Genomic DNA, 17,420 nt, shown 5'->3' on the forward strand with positions numbered 1-17,420 from the left:
ACTCTTGTGATAACTCTTCACTCTTTATTGTGGGTCAAAAGATACCAGTTACTATATAAACTTTTGTCCATGGTAAATATAAAGAAATACCTTTTATATTTTCTCTCATAAGCATTGTGACTGGACATTTGTTGTGGAGAATGATTCGAGGACTAGGATCTTCTGTGAGGGTTAAGTAAGTGACTCCAAGATACTGCTGATGAGTCAGTGCTATAGCCCTGAAAGAAAAAAAGAACAAATAATTTTTAATATTTGGGGGTTTGATATTATGCTAAGATACAGCATATTAAGTAGTGAACAAGAGTCATAATATGTGGGTACAAGGTTAGCTTCAGACATATGCTCACTTATGGGCAAATCATTTACGCTCTCACTGGCCCAGGCATCTTTCTAAAGATTATTTAGCAGAAGAACAAAGTTTGATCCTGAATATGTACAGGCAGTTTTCTCTGGGGCAGTTCTCTACCTAGGTAAAATTATATATATTGACACTTCATTTTACAAGCCCCACAATCTATTAATTTCTTTATTTGACAAAGTTATTTTTTCTGGAAAGCCAAGAGCAACAAATATTGATAACTGAATTTTTTAATCCCAGAAAAAGACGTATGTATTTCTTCTCATATCTTCTCTGTACTTAGCCATTGATAGTGACCAGACCCACTACATTTTGTAACTGGAATTAATTTGTAATGAAATATTATGCACAGGAGTTCATTTCCCTAGTAGTGTGAAGTTTCTATGAAGGCAGGAATTATATCTTATCTAAACACAGAATAGGTGCAGAGTGAATGTTTCTTGTTGCTATTATATGGTAATTATAGAATATTAATATCAGGACTTTTCTTCAGAGAACCCTCTAGCTGTGACATAATTGTGATGATGAGAATGAAGAAATTGTTTAATTTCAAACAATTTTTTCTTTCTTTCAGTTTTTACTACGTGCCACTAAGAGTTGAGGTTATAAAGACAAAAATGAGGCAGATTCAGTAGTTTAGGAGCCTCCAATGGTGGGGAGACAACACTAATATAGATAAAAATGATGCAATTTGGGATCCAGGGAAAGATCAGAGAAGGCACTAGAGGAGAGTCTGGGTGACTGGGGGGGGGGGGAGGAGCGGGACTTCAGTGGGATCTGGAAGGAAAAGAAAGAGAAGATGAGGAGGGATATCTCAGGCAAGAGAGAAGCTCCTGCATATTCACGCAAGCAGGCCAGGGCATATAAAGTCCAGGACTTGAGAAAGGAATCCTTGATTCTGACCATAAAATCCTGCCTTCTGCAGGAGGTTCCCAGGTCTTCTCTTGGGGTTTCTGAGGTAAATACTGATTTGCACTTTAGTCTCCCTGCTAGAATAGGAGCTGCCAGAGGGCAGGGTCGGCTTTTACTTTCCATTGAGCACCTAGAGCAGGGCAAGGACGGGGGCTTGCTGCAGGCACTTAGGTGGAGCCGAGAATCCTGACTCAGGAGTCAGAAGATGTCAGTTCAAACCTTGGCTCTATTGCTCATATAAATGTGAACTGGGCACATCACCTCACTTGTGCAGATCTATTTTCTCATTTATAAGATGAGGAGTTTGTATTTGATGATTTGAAAAACTTTTTTTCTAAGTGTTATGATCTCTACCTATGGTTTTATGATTTATTTCATCATTAATCCTTCTGACAACCCTGCTAGCTAGGCAAGGCAGGTATTATTATGCCCATCTTACAGGTGAAGAAACAAGCTCACAAATGTTAAGTGAGGTGCCTAAAATTACAATTCATCAATGGCAGAATGGATACTTATATCCAGGGCTTTTTACTCCAATATTTTTTCCACTAAAGCAAGTTACTCCTCTAACAGTTTATTTATGCCTTTTTTGGCAACCCTTCCAAGCCAAAGTCCTGAGGCTTCTTTCCTGCCCTACACTTAAGCATTCGCTAATTAGTCATTTCCTCTTAGATCTTCCATTTTAAAGAAAGGCCTCAGGCCCAATATACTCCTTTAGCCTCTCTTTATTCTCCAAATAACTCTTAGAGACCCCATTTGGGTTTTTTTTTGACAAAGATCCCAGAGTGATTTTGCCATTTCCTTCTCCAAGTCATTTTACAGATGAGGAAACTGAGGCAAACAGAGTAAAGTGACTTTCCCAGGAGCACCCAGCTAGCAGAGGCCTGAATTCAGATTTGAACCCAAGATCAGTTTTTCAGATTTCAAGCTCAGCAATCTATCCCATAGTGCCTAGTCGCATTAGAAAGAAGTTTCTTGAGGAAAATGACTGCCTTTTTGTTGCAATTTGTATTTTCAGCATCTAGCACTTAGTAGGTACTTAACAAATGTTTATTCAGGCCTGCTCCCATTTTCTTCTACAGTAAAGGTCAAATCAATCAACAGGAATAAAATTACTTTCACTATTTGGAGTTAATTGCTGAGTGATTAAGCTTATTCACCAATGTATAGGTAAAAGTTAACAAATTTACATTTATAAATTCTGAAAGTATTTTAAGCATCTCTCCAAGTCCCTCCCCATTCAAAACAGACAAGATCTGAATGACTTGAATTGGTTTGTCTACAAATATCAAACAAATTGCAAAATCTTTACTTTATATTGTGTAAATTAAGCTGTAAGTTCATTAGAAAATTTTTATCTCTTTTGTTCAAGGGAGTTAGTCAATGAACAAATGGAAATTCTTTCTATTCTTAAGATTGTATTTGATGGTAAAGGACTGTCAGAACGGGATGCTTAGCTAGGAGGAGAGAAGACTCATGTTATTTAGTCACGAAGGTAACTTTCAAGTATTTGAAGGGTTTCACATAGAAGAAGGGATAGACTCAATTTGCCTGGCCTCAGAGGGTAGAACTAGAAGTAATGAATAGAAATTACTAAGGGAGATTGATTTAAAATTTAATTTAAGCTTGATCCCTAAGAGTTAGTGGTAACTAAAAAGGGCATGGTGTAGTTTAGAATGAAATGGTTTCCTCCCTCCCCCTCTTTGAAACTCTTCAAATGAAAGGTTGATGTCCATTTGGTAAGAGCATTTTTACTGCAGATTCTTGTTCAGGTATTGGTTGGGCTGAATATTCTCTGAGGTTTCTTCCAACTTTGTAATTCTGTCATAGAATGCCAAGGTAAACTGCCAATTTAGCATTTGGGAAAAATACATTACTGATATTACCAAATGGTGTTGAATCAATCTGGATTCTAGTAGGAGGGCTAATTCACTTTCAGAGTACTTGGATCGACCCCAGTGTTATTTCTCTGGCCCGATTTCAAATGGGCTGGAAAAGCCACGTTCAGAGAATTCCCCCTCTTTTTGGCCAGGGAAACTGGGGGTTGAGACCAGGAGAAGGCCCTTATGATCCAAGAAAAAGCTAACTATGCATCTTACTTGGGAAGTTGCATTGTAGGTCTCTAATGACAAATTGCAAATCCTATTTTAATTTTAAAATCACATTCTGTTTCAAATTATTTCAAGATTTTTAATACCATGTTTTAGAATTTCAAGTTCATGCACATCTTTTTTCAAAGATGCTTCTCTAAAGTATCCATTATACCTGCAAACTGAGTAGGGAGTATCTCCACAGAACTGAAGATTAGAAACGCTTGCAAAAAGGTGCAAGGGAAAGAAGGATGTGAACAATTTCACTGAATCTAGTGGAAGGCTGAATAAAGAGTTAGGGAACATGATTTTGGCTAACATGAGTAAAATAGTTTGGACTATTGTCTTTTTAAAAAATTACCACAGAACATCTGTATACATCAAAAAGTTGAAAAGGCTAAAATCCCAAATAAAGTCAAGCCTATAAATTCAAAACTAAAAGAATAAGGTGCTTCTCTCATAAGGTCACAATATGCTTTCTTTTGTAGTTGTTACATACACCATACATAAGTTATCCCTGACAGCTGTAGAAAAGATTCAGTACATTTAAAAGCAAGCAACCACAAAATAGAAAAGTCCAGTAAGAACTAAAGATGGCATGTCCCTGGTTTGATCCTATAGCTATTTACATAAATGATCATCAGTAATTACAGAAAGTTGCATGCAGTGAAAACTGCAGAGTGGCATCCTTTGCACATGGTATTTAGAGTGTTATTGTGTCTTCTTTCTCAAGAAAATCTTCAGTTTGAAGAAAAATGTGAATTTAAGGAAATGTTTTCCCAACTGTCCTTTTTTTTTTTTTTTTTTTTTTTTTTTTTTAAATCATTCTAAGTGTTCCATACCTTGTGGAAACTAAGGAATTCTACTACTTTGTGTGCTGACATTACACGGCAGAAGGACTAGCATCATTGCCACAGCCTGCTCAGCCTGACAATAACAAACTTGCCCAATTTGTATGTGATCATAACATCTGACCAGTTACAAAAGTCTAAGACTTCAAACAATAGACACACTCACAAAAACATCCACTCCAACTTGAAACTTAACACATGGTGAGCACGTGTAACTCTTAGTTTCCCAATTTTTCTGGCTTATTTCTTGATGAACTGCTACATTGACAAGCAAAGAAAAAGAACGAGGTCATTCATAAAGATTTAAAATACCTGGTAGAGAATCCATTTTCACTGTAGTTCCCAATGGGTACTGCCACACTCTGTCTGGGAAGCTCTGGTCTAACCACAGCTGGCAAGCTCCAGTACTGTGCACTGTCAGCACCCACAGCAGGACAAAAACTCAGCAAAATCTGTTTCTGCAGAAGGGACATTTCCAATGTTGATGGACCAATGTCAGGCATCAAATCCCAGCAAGGAAGAGAACTGGTTTCCATAGTAGGCTGATGTCTCCCAGGGCTAATGCTAAAAGTTGCACTGTCTGGAACATGCAAACACTGCAATGAGAAAAGATGGTGCAAAGGATGATTACCATAGAGGAACATAGTTTTGTTTTAAAATTAAAAAAAAAAAAAAGAATAAAACTACTTAGGAGAGCATAGAAAGAACATGGACTTGAAGTTAAAAAGATCTGGAGGGGCAGCTAGGTGGCACAGTGGATAGAACATCAGCCCTGAAGTCAGGAGGACCTGAGTTCAAATCTGGATCCTGACACTTAACACTTCCTGGCTGTGTGACCCTGGGCAAGTCACTTAACCCCAATTGCCTGGGGTGGGGGGGAAGGAAGATCTGGATTTGGGCTCTGGTTCTGCTCCTTGCTAGGTTTCCTTTAACCTTTCTCAGTCTGCAAGTCCATAAAATGGAAATAAAAATACTTTATCCTACTTATCTCAAGATTATGGTAATGGACTTGGAACCAAAAGAGAGAGTGCCAGGACCAAGCCATACTGCAGGTGCTTATTATCAATTGTGACCATGAATAAAGAATTTAATTTCTCAGTCTCAATTTCCTCATTTTTAAGGTAAATATTAAAACAAATTAATATTAAGGTAAATAAGTTAATAATAGTTTATATATCATCATCATTCAACTTAGCTATGATGATGATGATGTTAAAATATGGTGGGTATATGGCAGCTTTACAGAGTAGCCAGGAGGATCCCTTTGCCCTCCTGGGTAGAAGGCACCAAACATGTCAATAAGCTCTGTACTGAGCACAGAGGAATAGAAAGGGCACATATGAACTGAAGTTAGAGTCATCCTCATGTGCAACATACACATGGTCCCATAACTAGCATGCTATTTTACAATCACATTATTTGAAAATTGGAAGGGACCTCAGTGGCCTTATTGTCCAATCTGGTTGTGAATGGAATCCCAACTGAAACATAATGGGCAAGTGATTGTCTCCTGCTTGGAGACCTTCAAAGAGGGTGTGGCCCATTCTGCTCTGGGACAGCTAATAGGAAGGATTTTTTTTTTTTTTTTCTGAGAGATATGAAGAACACTGGGATAATCCCCCTGCCTAGAATAACCACCTTTATCTAGGTACCCAAGTTACTGGCATTCCACCATCATATAATCATTCTTGAAGTTAAATACTGGCAGAGACAGGTGAAATAAGTCTTTTTTTTAAAGGACAAGCATATAATATGTCAATGATGTCTTTGTGTAGATTTGGTAGATTTGGGGATTTATTTGGTAGATCAGGGCTGTCTGCATCAGAGGTGTCAACCTCCCAGCCTTTGTTTGGGTCCTTCCACAAAACTCCAGGCCGGGAACTAAATCAAAATATAACTGAAAGGGGAGGGGGGAGCAGCTAAATGAAGCAATAGACAAGAGCACAGGCCTTTGAGACAGAAGCACTAGTTGAAATCTGACCTCAGACACTTAACTAGCTGTGTCCCTTAATCTCAATTGCCTTGTCTAAATAAATAAATGTTTAATGAAATAAATATTCAATTGTTGTAAAGTTATTTCAATTGTGTTCAATTTTCTGTGACCCCATTTGGGGTTTTCTTGGCAAAGATACTGGAGTGGTTTACCATTTCCTTCTGCAGTTCATTTTTCAGATGAGGAAACTGAGGCAAACAGGGTTATGGGACTTGCCCAAAGTCACAGAGCTAGTAGGTTTAGAAGGCCCTATTTATTCTCAGGTCCTCCTGGGTTCAGGGCTGGTGCTTTTTCCACTGCATCACCTAGCTGTCCAGCCCTCCAAATTATAATACAACAGATATAAATGTCAATTTGTGATTTTCTAAGCCAATGTAGGGCTGGCAGGGATTCATTTCTGAGTCTGATACTCCTGGTGGACAAAAGTGGGAGCATAACTAGGTAAAAGTGGTTAAGAAGGAAAAATGGGTAGGAAAAGCCAGAGGCATAGTAGGCACTTAATAAATGCTTCCAGATCTACAAAAGATAGACTCCCAATTTTACAATTTTGCCTTAAGGGCAAGGGCCCTGGGTAAAAGGAGAGACCTTTATCTTAAGCTTTAGATGGAAATTCTCAGGGTCCAAAGAAAGAGTCAAAAAGTGGGAAGACCCAGTCTTGTGTTTGGATTCTGGCATTTGATTGGCTGTGTACTAATTTCCCGGTCTGCAAAGTGGGCTTAATAATATTTATCTGACCCCCACCTCACAGTACTGTTATGAGACATAAATATATCATCTAATATAAGTGAAAGCACTTTGTGTTAAACAAAGATACTTTATTAGGGATTTCTATGCAGTAATTCTTCACAGGATCACAGGAGAACTTGAGAACTTTTCCCAATTCTAGGAAAGAACTGGAGGCAGAGATGAAGCAAAGGTTCTCTGCTGTGGAGAAATATCTGACCTTTAGATCTCCACGGAAACTCTGGGGAATTATGAAGTGGGGAGAAATGATAGGAGACCACACCTTTCTTTGCAACACGCCTTTGACCCCTACAAAGGAGACACAATTCCTTTCCCATGTTCTTAGAAGTATAACTAATTGGTACATTTCTTTCAGTATATCCCAGCATCTTTCTGTAGCATTTCAAAGGAGCAAAGTTAAATCATATTTTTATATGATAACACATAACACAAATTTCATGTTAATACTTATAATTAAAATGGCTGGTTAAATTTTCTATCTTTTATGCTTATTTTGATGCCAACTTCAAGGGCTAAGGATAATGAAAGATGTGATAAGCTGAACTATAAATTCACTGGGGATCTTATTTATCTTTTTATCTGCCAAACATCACACATTACCCACATGAGCCATTGAATTAAATGAATATTCTGAATGTGCTTGCAATTTTAATACTCAAAACCTGCAAGCTGGGACCTGAACATTTAACTTCTCCAAAGTTGGAAAAAAAAAAAAAAGGATTTTCATAAAAGAAATGTGGTTCTACAATGGTTTCAATAACATATAGCTTAGTTTGTATCCTGCTTGTAAGACTCATTCAAATCCTACCCTAATATCACCAAATTTAATCACTTCTATTAATCGTAAAAGTGGTTGCCTCAGAATCCCTTTGAGCATTTTTGGCCTCTTCCTTATGTATGTTTATTTCCTGCACATACTATTCTGTCACCAGGACTCTAAAATAAATGAGTTGATGCATTTTCATGGCTAACCTTTTCAACTGCATACAGTTTCAATGTTTCCAGATCCATGGCTTTTGTTCAGGTACTGGAGTTCTATCCAAACTGCTACCTCAAACATTTCAGCCTGTGAGGCAGATGTACTTCTCCATGAGAACCTTGAGTAGATTCTCAGAACTGCTTCCACAGCTATTATGGATTACAGCAAGCATATTAAAGGACTGTTCTGCAGCCTCTAAACAGATGTATATCAGAGAGAGCTAAGCCTGCATTGTGTCAGAATCTGCTGCTTTGTGAGGAGTCTGATGGGAGCTAATTACCCTGGAAGCACTGGCCATGGCTTCTGTCAGTGTTTGTAATTAAAGAAAAAGCAATGGGTTTATTTTCACCTATTTTTAATTTGAGGGGGTTTCCCTTCAATTTTTGTTTTCAAGAGACTAAATGAGCCCCATGTCTGAATGTTCATTTTTCCCAGTGGCAAAAGTTAATCTTAAAACCATTCCTGGAATCCCTTACCTCCTCCTCTTCATAACAAGGACTTGGAACAGTTAACTGTGGCTTACAAAATATTTGGTATGGAGTGTCATTGGTGATTATGGTCTCATCTTCAATCTGTAGAATTTGTATACCTTGCCGAACCATTGAAGAAATGCAGAACTGGCATAACTATGAGACAGATGAAAGAAAAAGAGTGGCTTTTATGTCATAATAATAAGTAAAAAAATTTTTTTTGTTACTTTGAAAACCAAAAAATCCTCTGGTTACATTTCCTGAATACAGCTTCTGATTGGTCATGATGGATCATGATTACTGCATACACTCATTACTCCAGGCAGTTTTTGAGCTCTGGTGGGTTTCCAAATCTTGGTCCCATCCAGCGATTTACATAGACTTATTTGTCTTTAACTTATGGAAGTCAACTTGCACAAGAACTAATTTTTTAGGGACTTTCAAATAAGTGAACAAGAGTAGATTTTTTTAAAATCCAGAGAACTTGTATTCTTTAATTGGTTGTCAAATTCCACACAGATCATTAAGAATCTAATCATTCCCAATATGAAAAGATTTCCACTACATGTGTCTTCTGTTACTTGCTATCTGTAGTAAAGTCCAAAAAAACTGATCCAGACTAAAAAATAAAAACAAAAACAAAAAAACAACCACCACAAAAACGAACAAATAAAAATCCAAACCCTTTTATTCCATGCCTTTTTTTTAAACTAATGAATCCAAATGCCTTGTAAATAACTTTTTGGTGCAATTTCTAGAGGCCTACCCTCTATCTCCTCCTGAGAAGAGCTGCACCAAAATAATATTAATGTTAGCCTTATAAGGCACCACAATGATGTCTATCCTTTCCATTTCACTTAGTTTCAAGAACATATCTACTCATTTATATATTGGCAGGGATTACATAAGCTTTATTATAAGGATATAGAAGGACACAGCTTTAGAAATATCACCACCTTGTTTTTATACTAATTCTGTATACTTTATCCTTTTTAATATACTTTTAAAAAGAGTGGAACTTCTGGAGGTGAGGTATATGTGAAAGGAAACGTAGTTTTCTCTCTTTTGCTTTTAGAGCTTTTCCTTATGTGCTGTCAGTCCGCCTTAGCAGCCTTGTTGCATATCTTGACTCTTCTTCCCAGTCAAAGTGTCTAAGTGTATTTTCCAGAAATCCCATCTCCCTGCCTAGAATGCACTCATTTTTTCATTCTACCTTACAGAAGCCCTAGCTTCCTTAAAACTTCACCTCTATGCTGAAGCATAGAATAAGTGAGGGGCTATGATATTTAATCAGTCTGAAAAGAAAGACTGAAACCAGCTTATGAAGGGTATCAAATGCCAAAGGCAGCAGTTCATATTTTATCCTAAGGACAATGGAACAGCATTGAAGCATTTTCCGCAAGGTTGTAACATGTTTTGACATAGTTTCAAGAATGTCAATTTGGTAGCTGTGAGAAAGATGAACTGGAGAGGGCAGAGACTGAATATAGAGACATGATAAAGGCCTGGACTAGAGAGGCTGTGGAGTATATAAGTAGAGAGGAAGGAGGATAACAAAAAGAATTGGTAACTGATTAGGTATAGCATTTTTGGTTGCAAATCACTGCTAATAATTTGCTGCCAGTTTAGAATATCCAGATTTTTTCCATGGGATTGAAGTACCTATGTTAAAAAAGTTGGGCATCAGACTGATTATCAGGCCAAAATTCCTTATTAAATATTGTTTCTAAGGGAAATCAGATTAAATTTTCTTAGAAACAGAGTCTGCTTTCAGTTCAAGGACTGCCTATGTTTGTTTGTTTGTTTGTTTGTTTTTTTCTTAATGCTTGCAAGAACAATTCTTTTTTCTAAACTAAAGAAAAAAGGCCAAATACAATATGTGGAGATTTTGGAATAGATCCTTCCCTCTCCTTCTCCCCTCCCCACCTTTTCCCCTTATATTCTAAATCAAGTGACTGCTGAATATTTTGAAATAGAACAACTCCTGGATAAATTATGTGTTCTAGCTTTTATTATTTATTGGTCAGGAAAAAACTACAAACCAGACCTCTATGAACCTAAGAATCTAGTGTTTCTTTGTTCTAATTTAATACCTTAAAACAAATTATAGGAAATAAGAGAAGGCTAATATTAAATTATGTACTGATGGGGCAGCTAGGTGGTGCAGTGGATAGAGCACCAGCCTTGAATTCAGGAGGACCTGAGTTCAAATCTGGTCTCAGACACTTAACACTTCCTAGCTGTGTGACCCTGGGCAAGTCACTTAACCCCAGCCTCAGGAGGGGAAAAAAAATTATGTACAGATATGAGTATATATTATTATACATACACATACATGTGCATATATAAATGTGTATGCATGCATGCATGTAGTCATACATTTTTCCAGATTTTAAGCCTACCTTCTGATGTCCTGGGAAAGCACCAAGCCTTATTTCAACACCCAGAAACCCTTCTTCATCCAATACTACAACTTCTCCATTGCCACCATCTTTCCATTTGGGAGATGTCAGGTCATGGTCCAATTTAATTGCTACTGATTTATGTACGGTGTTTGTATTTGCCCAGTATATTCCAATTTGAAAGGCTTCCTGGAAAATCAATTATTCAATTAGAAAGGATTATTTTTTCCCTACCTTAACTGAAAATAATGCATAAGAACTGCTTAGGTTACATGATGTTTGTCAATTAATTCAGTAGTCCCACCTTGTATGTGCCAGCAGTTCCCTCTCTATTCCTTCATTTGTCAGTTCTTTCCCCTCCCTATCACCAAATCACTATTTATCGTATATTTACTTCTCTTTTTGTAGCACATAAACCTCTTAAAGGCAATGACTGCTTTTCCACTTGCAGAAAAGAAATATTTAATAAATGCTTGGATAACTGATTAACTGAGATATGCTTTTCTGGAAATTCAGACTTTTACATTTTTGCGATTAAAATTGTTCAGGACTCACAGTGGTATTCAGTTACAAAAAACCCAATCCTGTTAACTCTAAAAGATTTAAAAACTTGTGAGTGTAATCTCATTTTTACTCAGGAACATTACTTACACGTGCTACATAGGCCTACTTTTAAGAATTACCATAATTTGAAAACTCACAGAGAGATAAGAATTCAATTACCTACAAATGTTTGTGTACTGCAGAGTGAGATGGTGGCCTTGAAGTTCTGTCTGACTCAAGAACCACATGATTTGAGCATTCTTTTCACTCTATTGTCTTGCACAGCTAGAAACATTATCATGTCTTTGAATCCCTAATAGGCCACTAGCAACATACCTCCTATATGACTTTGAGGAAGTCACCCAACCTCTTCTTCCTCAGTTTCCTCATCTGTAAAATGATGAGGTTCAAATCATAATAGCTAACATTTATATGATACTGTAAAGTATAAAAAACATTTTACATAATCATTCTCTTAGATCCTCACAACAATCCTGGGGAAGGGATGATCTCTAAGATGCCTGGAATTTCTAAATTTATAAGCCTCATTTTTTTTTTTTTTTGGTAGTTATCATTTTCTAAAAATTTTTAAATTAATTTTTATAATTATAACATTTTCTTTGACAGTACATATTCATAGGTATTTTTTTTTTTTTTTACAACATTATCCCTTGTACTCCCTTTTGTTCCAAATTTTTCCCCTCCTTCCCTCCACCCCCTCCCCTAGATGACAGGCATTCCCATACATATTAAATATCTTATAGTATATGCTTGGTACAATATATATGTGCAGAACTGAATTTTGTTATTGTTGTTGCAAAGGAAGGATTGTATTCAGAAGGTAAAAATAATCTGAGAAGAAAAACAAAACAAAACAAAACAAAACAGTGCTCACAGTTTATACTCATTTCCCAGGTAATTATCATTAACAACAAAATCACTTAGCAGGTATCTTAGGAAACTCCAATTCTTCTATAAAACCCAACAAGAAGTCTGCTAGCATTGGACAGGGTAGCCTGTGCCTCTGATTCCAGCTGCTGGCCAGACGGGGCGAGGTTTCGAGTTTGGGGGCTCCAGGTTATGGTGGGCCATGTCAGCTGAATGTTTGCACGATGTCTGACATCAGTATGGTGAACATTGGGGAGTAGGGAGTGGGCCATCTGGAAGGGGAAACTGATCCAGTTAGGAAGTTGTTCAGTTCTCATGACAATGAGTGGTCAGACTGGACCATGAGAAATGCACATACTTTCACAGCCTGAGCAAAGATTATCTTAAGGGGGAAAAAAAGTCCATTAGGAGTGTGTATGTTGAAAACAGGGACAGGAAAGAGGAAAATTGGAGAGATAGTAGTATGTTAGGTTGTTTGATAGCACATGACAAACATCTTAAGTAAAACTGTTGCTTATATTTGCCAACTATTGTACATGCTGTAGAAATGACAAGTAGATTTTTAAATTAGCATAAGTTATCATAGTTAAATTAGCTCAAGGGCTAAATGAAGAAGAAAGAAAGCTTAGTGATCTCAGTATTGTCATCTTTGAGTATTGAAATATATTTCATATTCTATAGTTATATATCAGAAAGCTGAATGTGATTTCCTATAAATAACATATGTGGGTAAGGATGTGGATAGTATCCCACAATAAATTCTGGCCAGTCAGAGAAAACAATTTTTTTTTTAACTTGAAATGAGAGGTACCTGAAAATTAGGAGGGATGATAATTTTGCCAGCTGGAACCTGCAGAACAATTTTCTCTCCTTCAAAAAGCCACAAGTCCCACTTAGACTGATTGATAAGCAAGGCCCAGGGCAGAAGTTCTATCAGCAGGGTCTTAACATACGGCTTCCAGACAGACAGCTTCACTCGCATTGGGCTGTCCCACTGACTCAGCTGTTCATTACTGCTCCAAATGTCACATTCAAGAAACAGAATAGAATAAATTTAGTATTCCTAAAATAGGCTTAATGATTTCAGACACAGAACATTTTTTATCTTCACATCAAATATTCCTTCTCTGAAATTGTCACCAGTAGGAAACAACCATTGTATATTATGAGCTTTATCTTTTCAGATAATCTAGGTTTTCAGTTAAACCTCCAAAAACTTACTCATAAGAAGTTGAAATCTCAAAATCTGATGAACAAATGAAAAAGACTTCTATTTACCTTTACTATAACAACAAACTTTGTAAATAAATAAAATGTCAACTTTTTCCTAGGTGATGATGTACTACTTGTGATGAGAGATGGCTGGAGAACATTACCTGTCAGCATCCTTTTTATTATAGGGCCACACAGGCTGAGGAGAATTCTCTGGGCCATAGAATTCTGTGAGAATCTGATTCACTGGGCCTTCGGGGTGAGTCCTAATAGCTATTTGTTTGATGAGTGCTGTTGAGATAGGGACAGCACAATCCGAAGGATCCTCTTCTTCCCTGTGAAATGGAAAGAGAAAATAAGAATAACTACATGATTACTCCAAAACTTGATAGTTTATCAAGATATTATAATTACAAATTTACTTAGAAACAAAAATAATAACTTAATAGAAAGCATCTATATTACAAAGTAATTGCACAATTAATTCTCAAATCCCAAATGTAGAAAGTACAAGGATTATTGTCCTCATTTTACAGATGAGATTGAGAATTGAAGAAAGGAAATGTCTTCCTCAGGTTCACAAGTTGGGAAGTGGAAAAGTGGGATGTGAATTCAGATTTTCTGACACCAAGCTCAGTGCTCTTTCTCATCCATTCTGCTAAATCTTGTTTGGTCTGGGAATGAATCAGTTCCTGATCATTCTGGGACTGATCATGCTGGTTGTATATTATCTTGTCTCTTGACTTATCCCATTTGTCTGTTTGACCTCTAGAGAGTTCAGGTTTACTTGCGAACTTTACTTAATCCAAACTACCTATCTGCTTTGTTTTTATGAGAAATTAATTTGTTTGGCTGGATTTCATCTGAAAGATGGAAGAGTGGTCAGAGGGAAAATGGCAAAAGAACTTTCAAGATAGCATGAAAAGCATGATATTTTTACAGAGAATTTTACATAATCCCTTTCCTATTTGGAAAGAGTTCATTTAGGAAGACAGAGACACATTTCCAGTACCTTGCTTGAAATGTTAGGTGATGCACAAGATCAGGTTCTATATTTTGCAGTGATTTCTCTTGCCCTTGTCCTGGAATGATTTGTGTTTCACTCAATCCCAGACTCCTTTTCTCCAAATGTATGATAATGGGGTCTGGAAGATGACTCCTCATGATAAAAAGAGGGCTGAATACAATCTATAAAAAATGAAAGGACAGAACAACTTTCATATTTGCTTTGTTGCAGTATTCCAGCTGCTTGATGCTGAAACAAACTTGCAATAAATCTCAGCTCTGGGTCACTCTGCCCTTAATTTATTTCAGAACATGAAAGGTCAGAGCCACATACAGTTTTGAGGATGAAGAAAGCACTCACCATTCTTTGTTCCACTTGAGAATTGGGCTCTAAAGTCAAAATTGTACACCAAACATAGATAATAGAACTGTTTGAAGATGGCACCTGTATATACAAAGACAGAAAGGTCCCAGTAAGGACAATTTTTTAAACCATGAAGCTAAATGTTTTATTAGTTAAAAAGGAAACCATGGAGATAAAATGTAAGCTAGTTGGAATTTAAAAGCCCACAACACAAACAGAAAAACCCAGTTTAAAGTCACAGAAAAACCAAACATTTCTTTATATCAGATATAAAAGTGAATCCATCGACCCAAGCAGAAACTGGCAAGTTTCCTCATCTTATGGGATACAGCCCCTCCATTTTCACAGGGACAAAGAGAGGACTTTCTAGGAGAGAGAATGATAAAACAGGGAGTGAGTGATGGAGCTTAAAAGAGAAGGACATGCATGGGGGCATCGAGGTGGCACATCGAGTGGATAGAGCACCAGGCTTGAAATCAGGAGGACCTGAGTTCAAATCTGTTCTCAGACATTTTACACTTCCTAGCTGTGTGACTCTGGACAAATCATTTAACCCCAATTGCCTCAGCAAAAAAAAAAAAAAAAAAAAAAAAAAAAAAAAAAAAAGAAAGAAAGAAAGAAAGAAAAAGAAAAGAGAAAGAAAGAAACAGAAGGACACATGTATGCCAGGGAAAGAGACATGCCAGAGCCAATTTGGAGAATACCTCAAGTGAAGCTGGTGACTGGCACTCTGCTTTTACATCTACTACTTGCATGACAGAAGATACACAACAAGATGAATGAGTTACTTTCCCTTAGATTCTCAATAAATATGCTGAGGATCAGGGGACTCTACAAAAAGGTCTCATTCTAACAAGATCCTCTCCAATCATTTTTGTTCTCCTACCTGGATGACAACACTGTAATCAGAGGATTTGTCTTCCAAGCACACATCTCGTGACCAGGCTTCATCTCCTTCAGCTTTCACACACAGCTCCGTGAGTTCATGATTTTCTAGAATGTAGGATGGCAATTTGCATTTGCCTGTGAGGAGATCCAAATGCTCTCTGACCACAGCCTGCCCGTCAGGCCCCATCACATGCTGCACTACTTTGAGTTCAATGTTCTGGTCTAAGTAGCTGCTGATGATCTGTCTCCCGCAGATGATAATCTGTAAGGGAAAAACCAAGTAGCATCATTTAGAAAAGATAGTATTTAGAGGCTGGTTATTTCTACAGACAAGGTTTTCTAATGATAAATCTCATTAATTCAGATTTCATGAATTAGAAAATTGTGAGAATTTGAACAGGGTTGACATTTCCCTTTTGCAAAGACTCATTCAATGAGCTGGTTATAGTCTAACCCCCTGTACCTTTGCTCTATATTAAACAGAATTCCTAAACAAATTAATAAAACAAATATGATAACAAAGGTCACAGTTAACTTACCAAAAACCCAAACTTCTTCTAAGCTTTCAGAAGTAGCCATTTATAAATAAGCATAACATTACTAATTACATTTTTACAAACTACCAAAAAAGCTAAAAAAAATTATTTCTTAATTGATGTCTTTTTTTTTTTTTTTTTTTTGCTGAGGCAGTTGGGGTTAAGCGACTTGCCCTGGGTCACACAGCTGGGAAGTGTTAAGTGTTTGGGGCTAGATTTGAACTCAGGTCCTCCTGACTTCAGAGCTGGCACTCTATCCATTGAGCCACCACCTAGATGCCCTAGAGCTCATATATTTTTGATAGAACTAAAACCCATTATTATTTTTTTTAAAGTTAATCTATGCTTTGGTCTATTTGCTAATTCAGAGTCTTTATTATTTTCCCCAATTAATCTGAATTACTGAGGCTTGGCATCATTGCTTGTATGATGTACAGGTTCCTAAAAAAACAAACAAAAAAAAAACCCAACCTGCAAATCTCATAGGATTTTAGATCTATTCATTATAAGTACTTTGAAAAAAAGCCCTAACTTTAGAATCAGAAACCTGAATTCAAATCCTGGCTTTGCTACTTATTTCCTGTAAGACCTCTGGCAAGTAATTTTTCTCTAACTCAGTTTCTTCGTCCATAAAATGAGGAGGATAGAATTGATAACCTCAGAGATTCTTAAGAGCTTTAAATCTAAAGTATGACATAACATTATAAAGTAAACTTATATTAAATACTTTAGTAAAGCAAATGATCTTTAACAAATGTGAATATTCGCCTTCTACTTTTGTTTGGGAATTGTGTTTCCATAGACACATATATATGTCATATACGTTTGCGTCATGATGGACGCACCCATAAAATCTAATTAAATATCGATCTTTGCTCCCCTTAAAACTGTCTTTTGGACAATTTCCAATATAAATCTAAAGGGTAGGCAGCAAGGGTAAGTGGTGGACGAGTAATAATCAGAGCATTTGAAGATGTTTTCACAGTAATATGCAGAGGTGCCAGCTGCTTGTGGAGTGCTGGATTGGGGGTTAATTCTTCTGTATAGGCTAAACACTCTAGTGCTGTGTAGATTTTTAAGTTACATTAAAGTAATGGCTAAAATAAATTTCAGAAAGTTCAGAGACAATGTTTTAATCTCTCTCGTTACATGCACAGGACCTGGCAGCTTATACATAATGCTACT

The 17,420-nt window shown here is 36.9% G+C and overlaps 1 protein-coding gene across 3 annotated transcripts in view; it reads right to left on the bottom strand.

The window, feature by feature from the left end:
* The window catches only part of VPS13B (vacuolar protein sorting 13 homolog B), a 973,300-nt gene that overhangs the window by 41,147 nt on the left and 914,733 nt on the right, over positions 1 to 17,420 (bottom strand). For all 3 annotated transcript variants that reach the window (XM_074268391.1, XM_074268380.1, XM_074268399.1), the window contains exons 44-52: positions 15,698 to 15,961; positions 14,809 to 14,892; positions 14,455 to 14,630; positions 13,607 to 13,777; positions 13,042 to 13,243; positions 10,800 to 10,988; positions 8,404 to 8,553; positions 4,524 to 4,807; positions 91 to 218 (exon numbers count right to left, since the gene is read on the bottom strand). In XM_074268391.1, coding sequence (XP_074124492.1) covers positions 91 to 218; positions 4,524 to 4,807; positions 8,404 to 8,553; positions 10,800 to 10,988; positions 13,042 to 13,243; positions 13,607 to 13,777; positions 14,455 to 14,630; positions 14,809 to 14,892; positions 15,698 to 15,961 — 1,648 coding nt within the window. The remainder of the gene's footprint in view (positions 1 to 90; positions 219 to 4,523; positions 4,808 to 8,403; positions 8,554 to 10,799; positions 10,989 to 13,041; positions 13,244 to 13,606; positions 13,778 to 14,454; positions 14,631 to 14,808; positions 14,893 to 15,697; positions 15,962 to 17,420) is intronic.

This window comes from Sminthopsis crassicaudata, chromosome 1 (assembly GCF_048593235.1).
Source record: "Sminthopsis crassicaudata isolate SCR6 chromosome 1, ASM4859323v1, whole genome shotgun sequence".
NCBI lineage: Eukaryota > Metazoa > Chordata > Mammalia > Dasyuromorphia > Dasyuridae > Sminthopsis > Sminthopsis crassicaudata.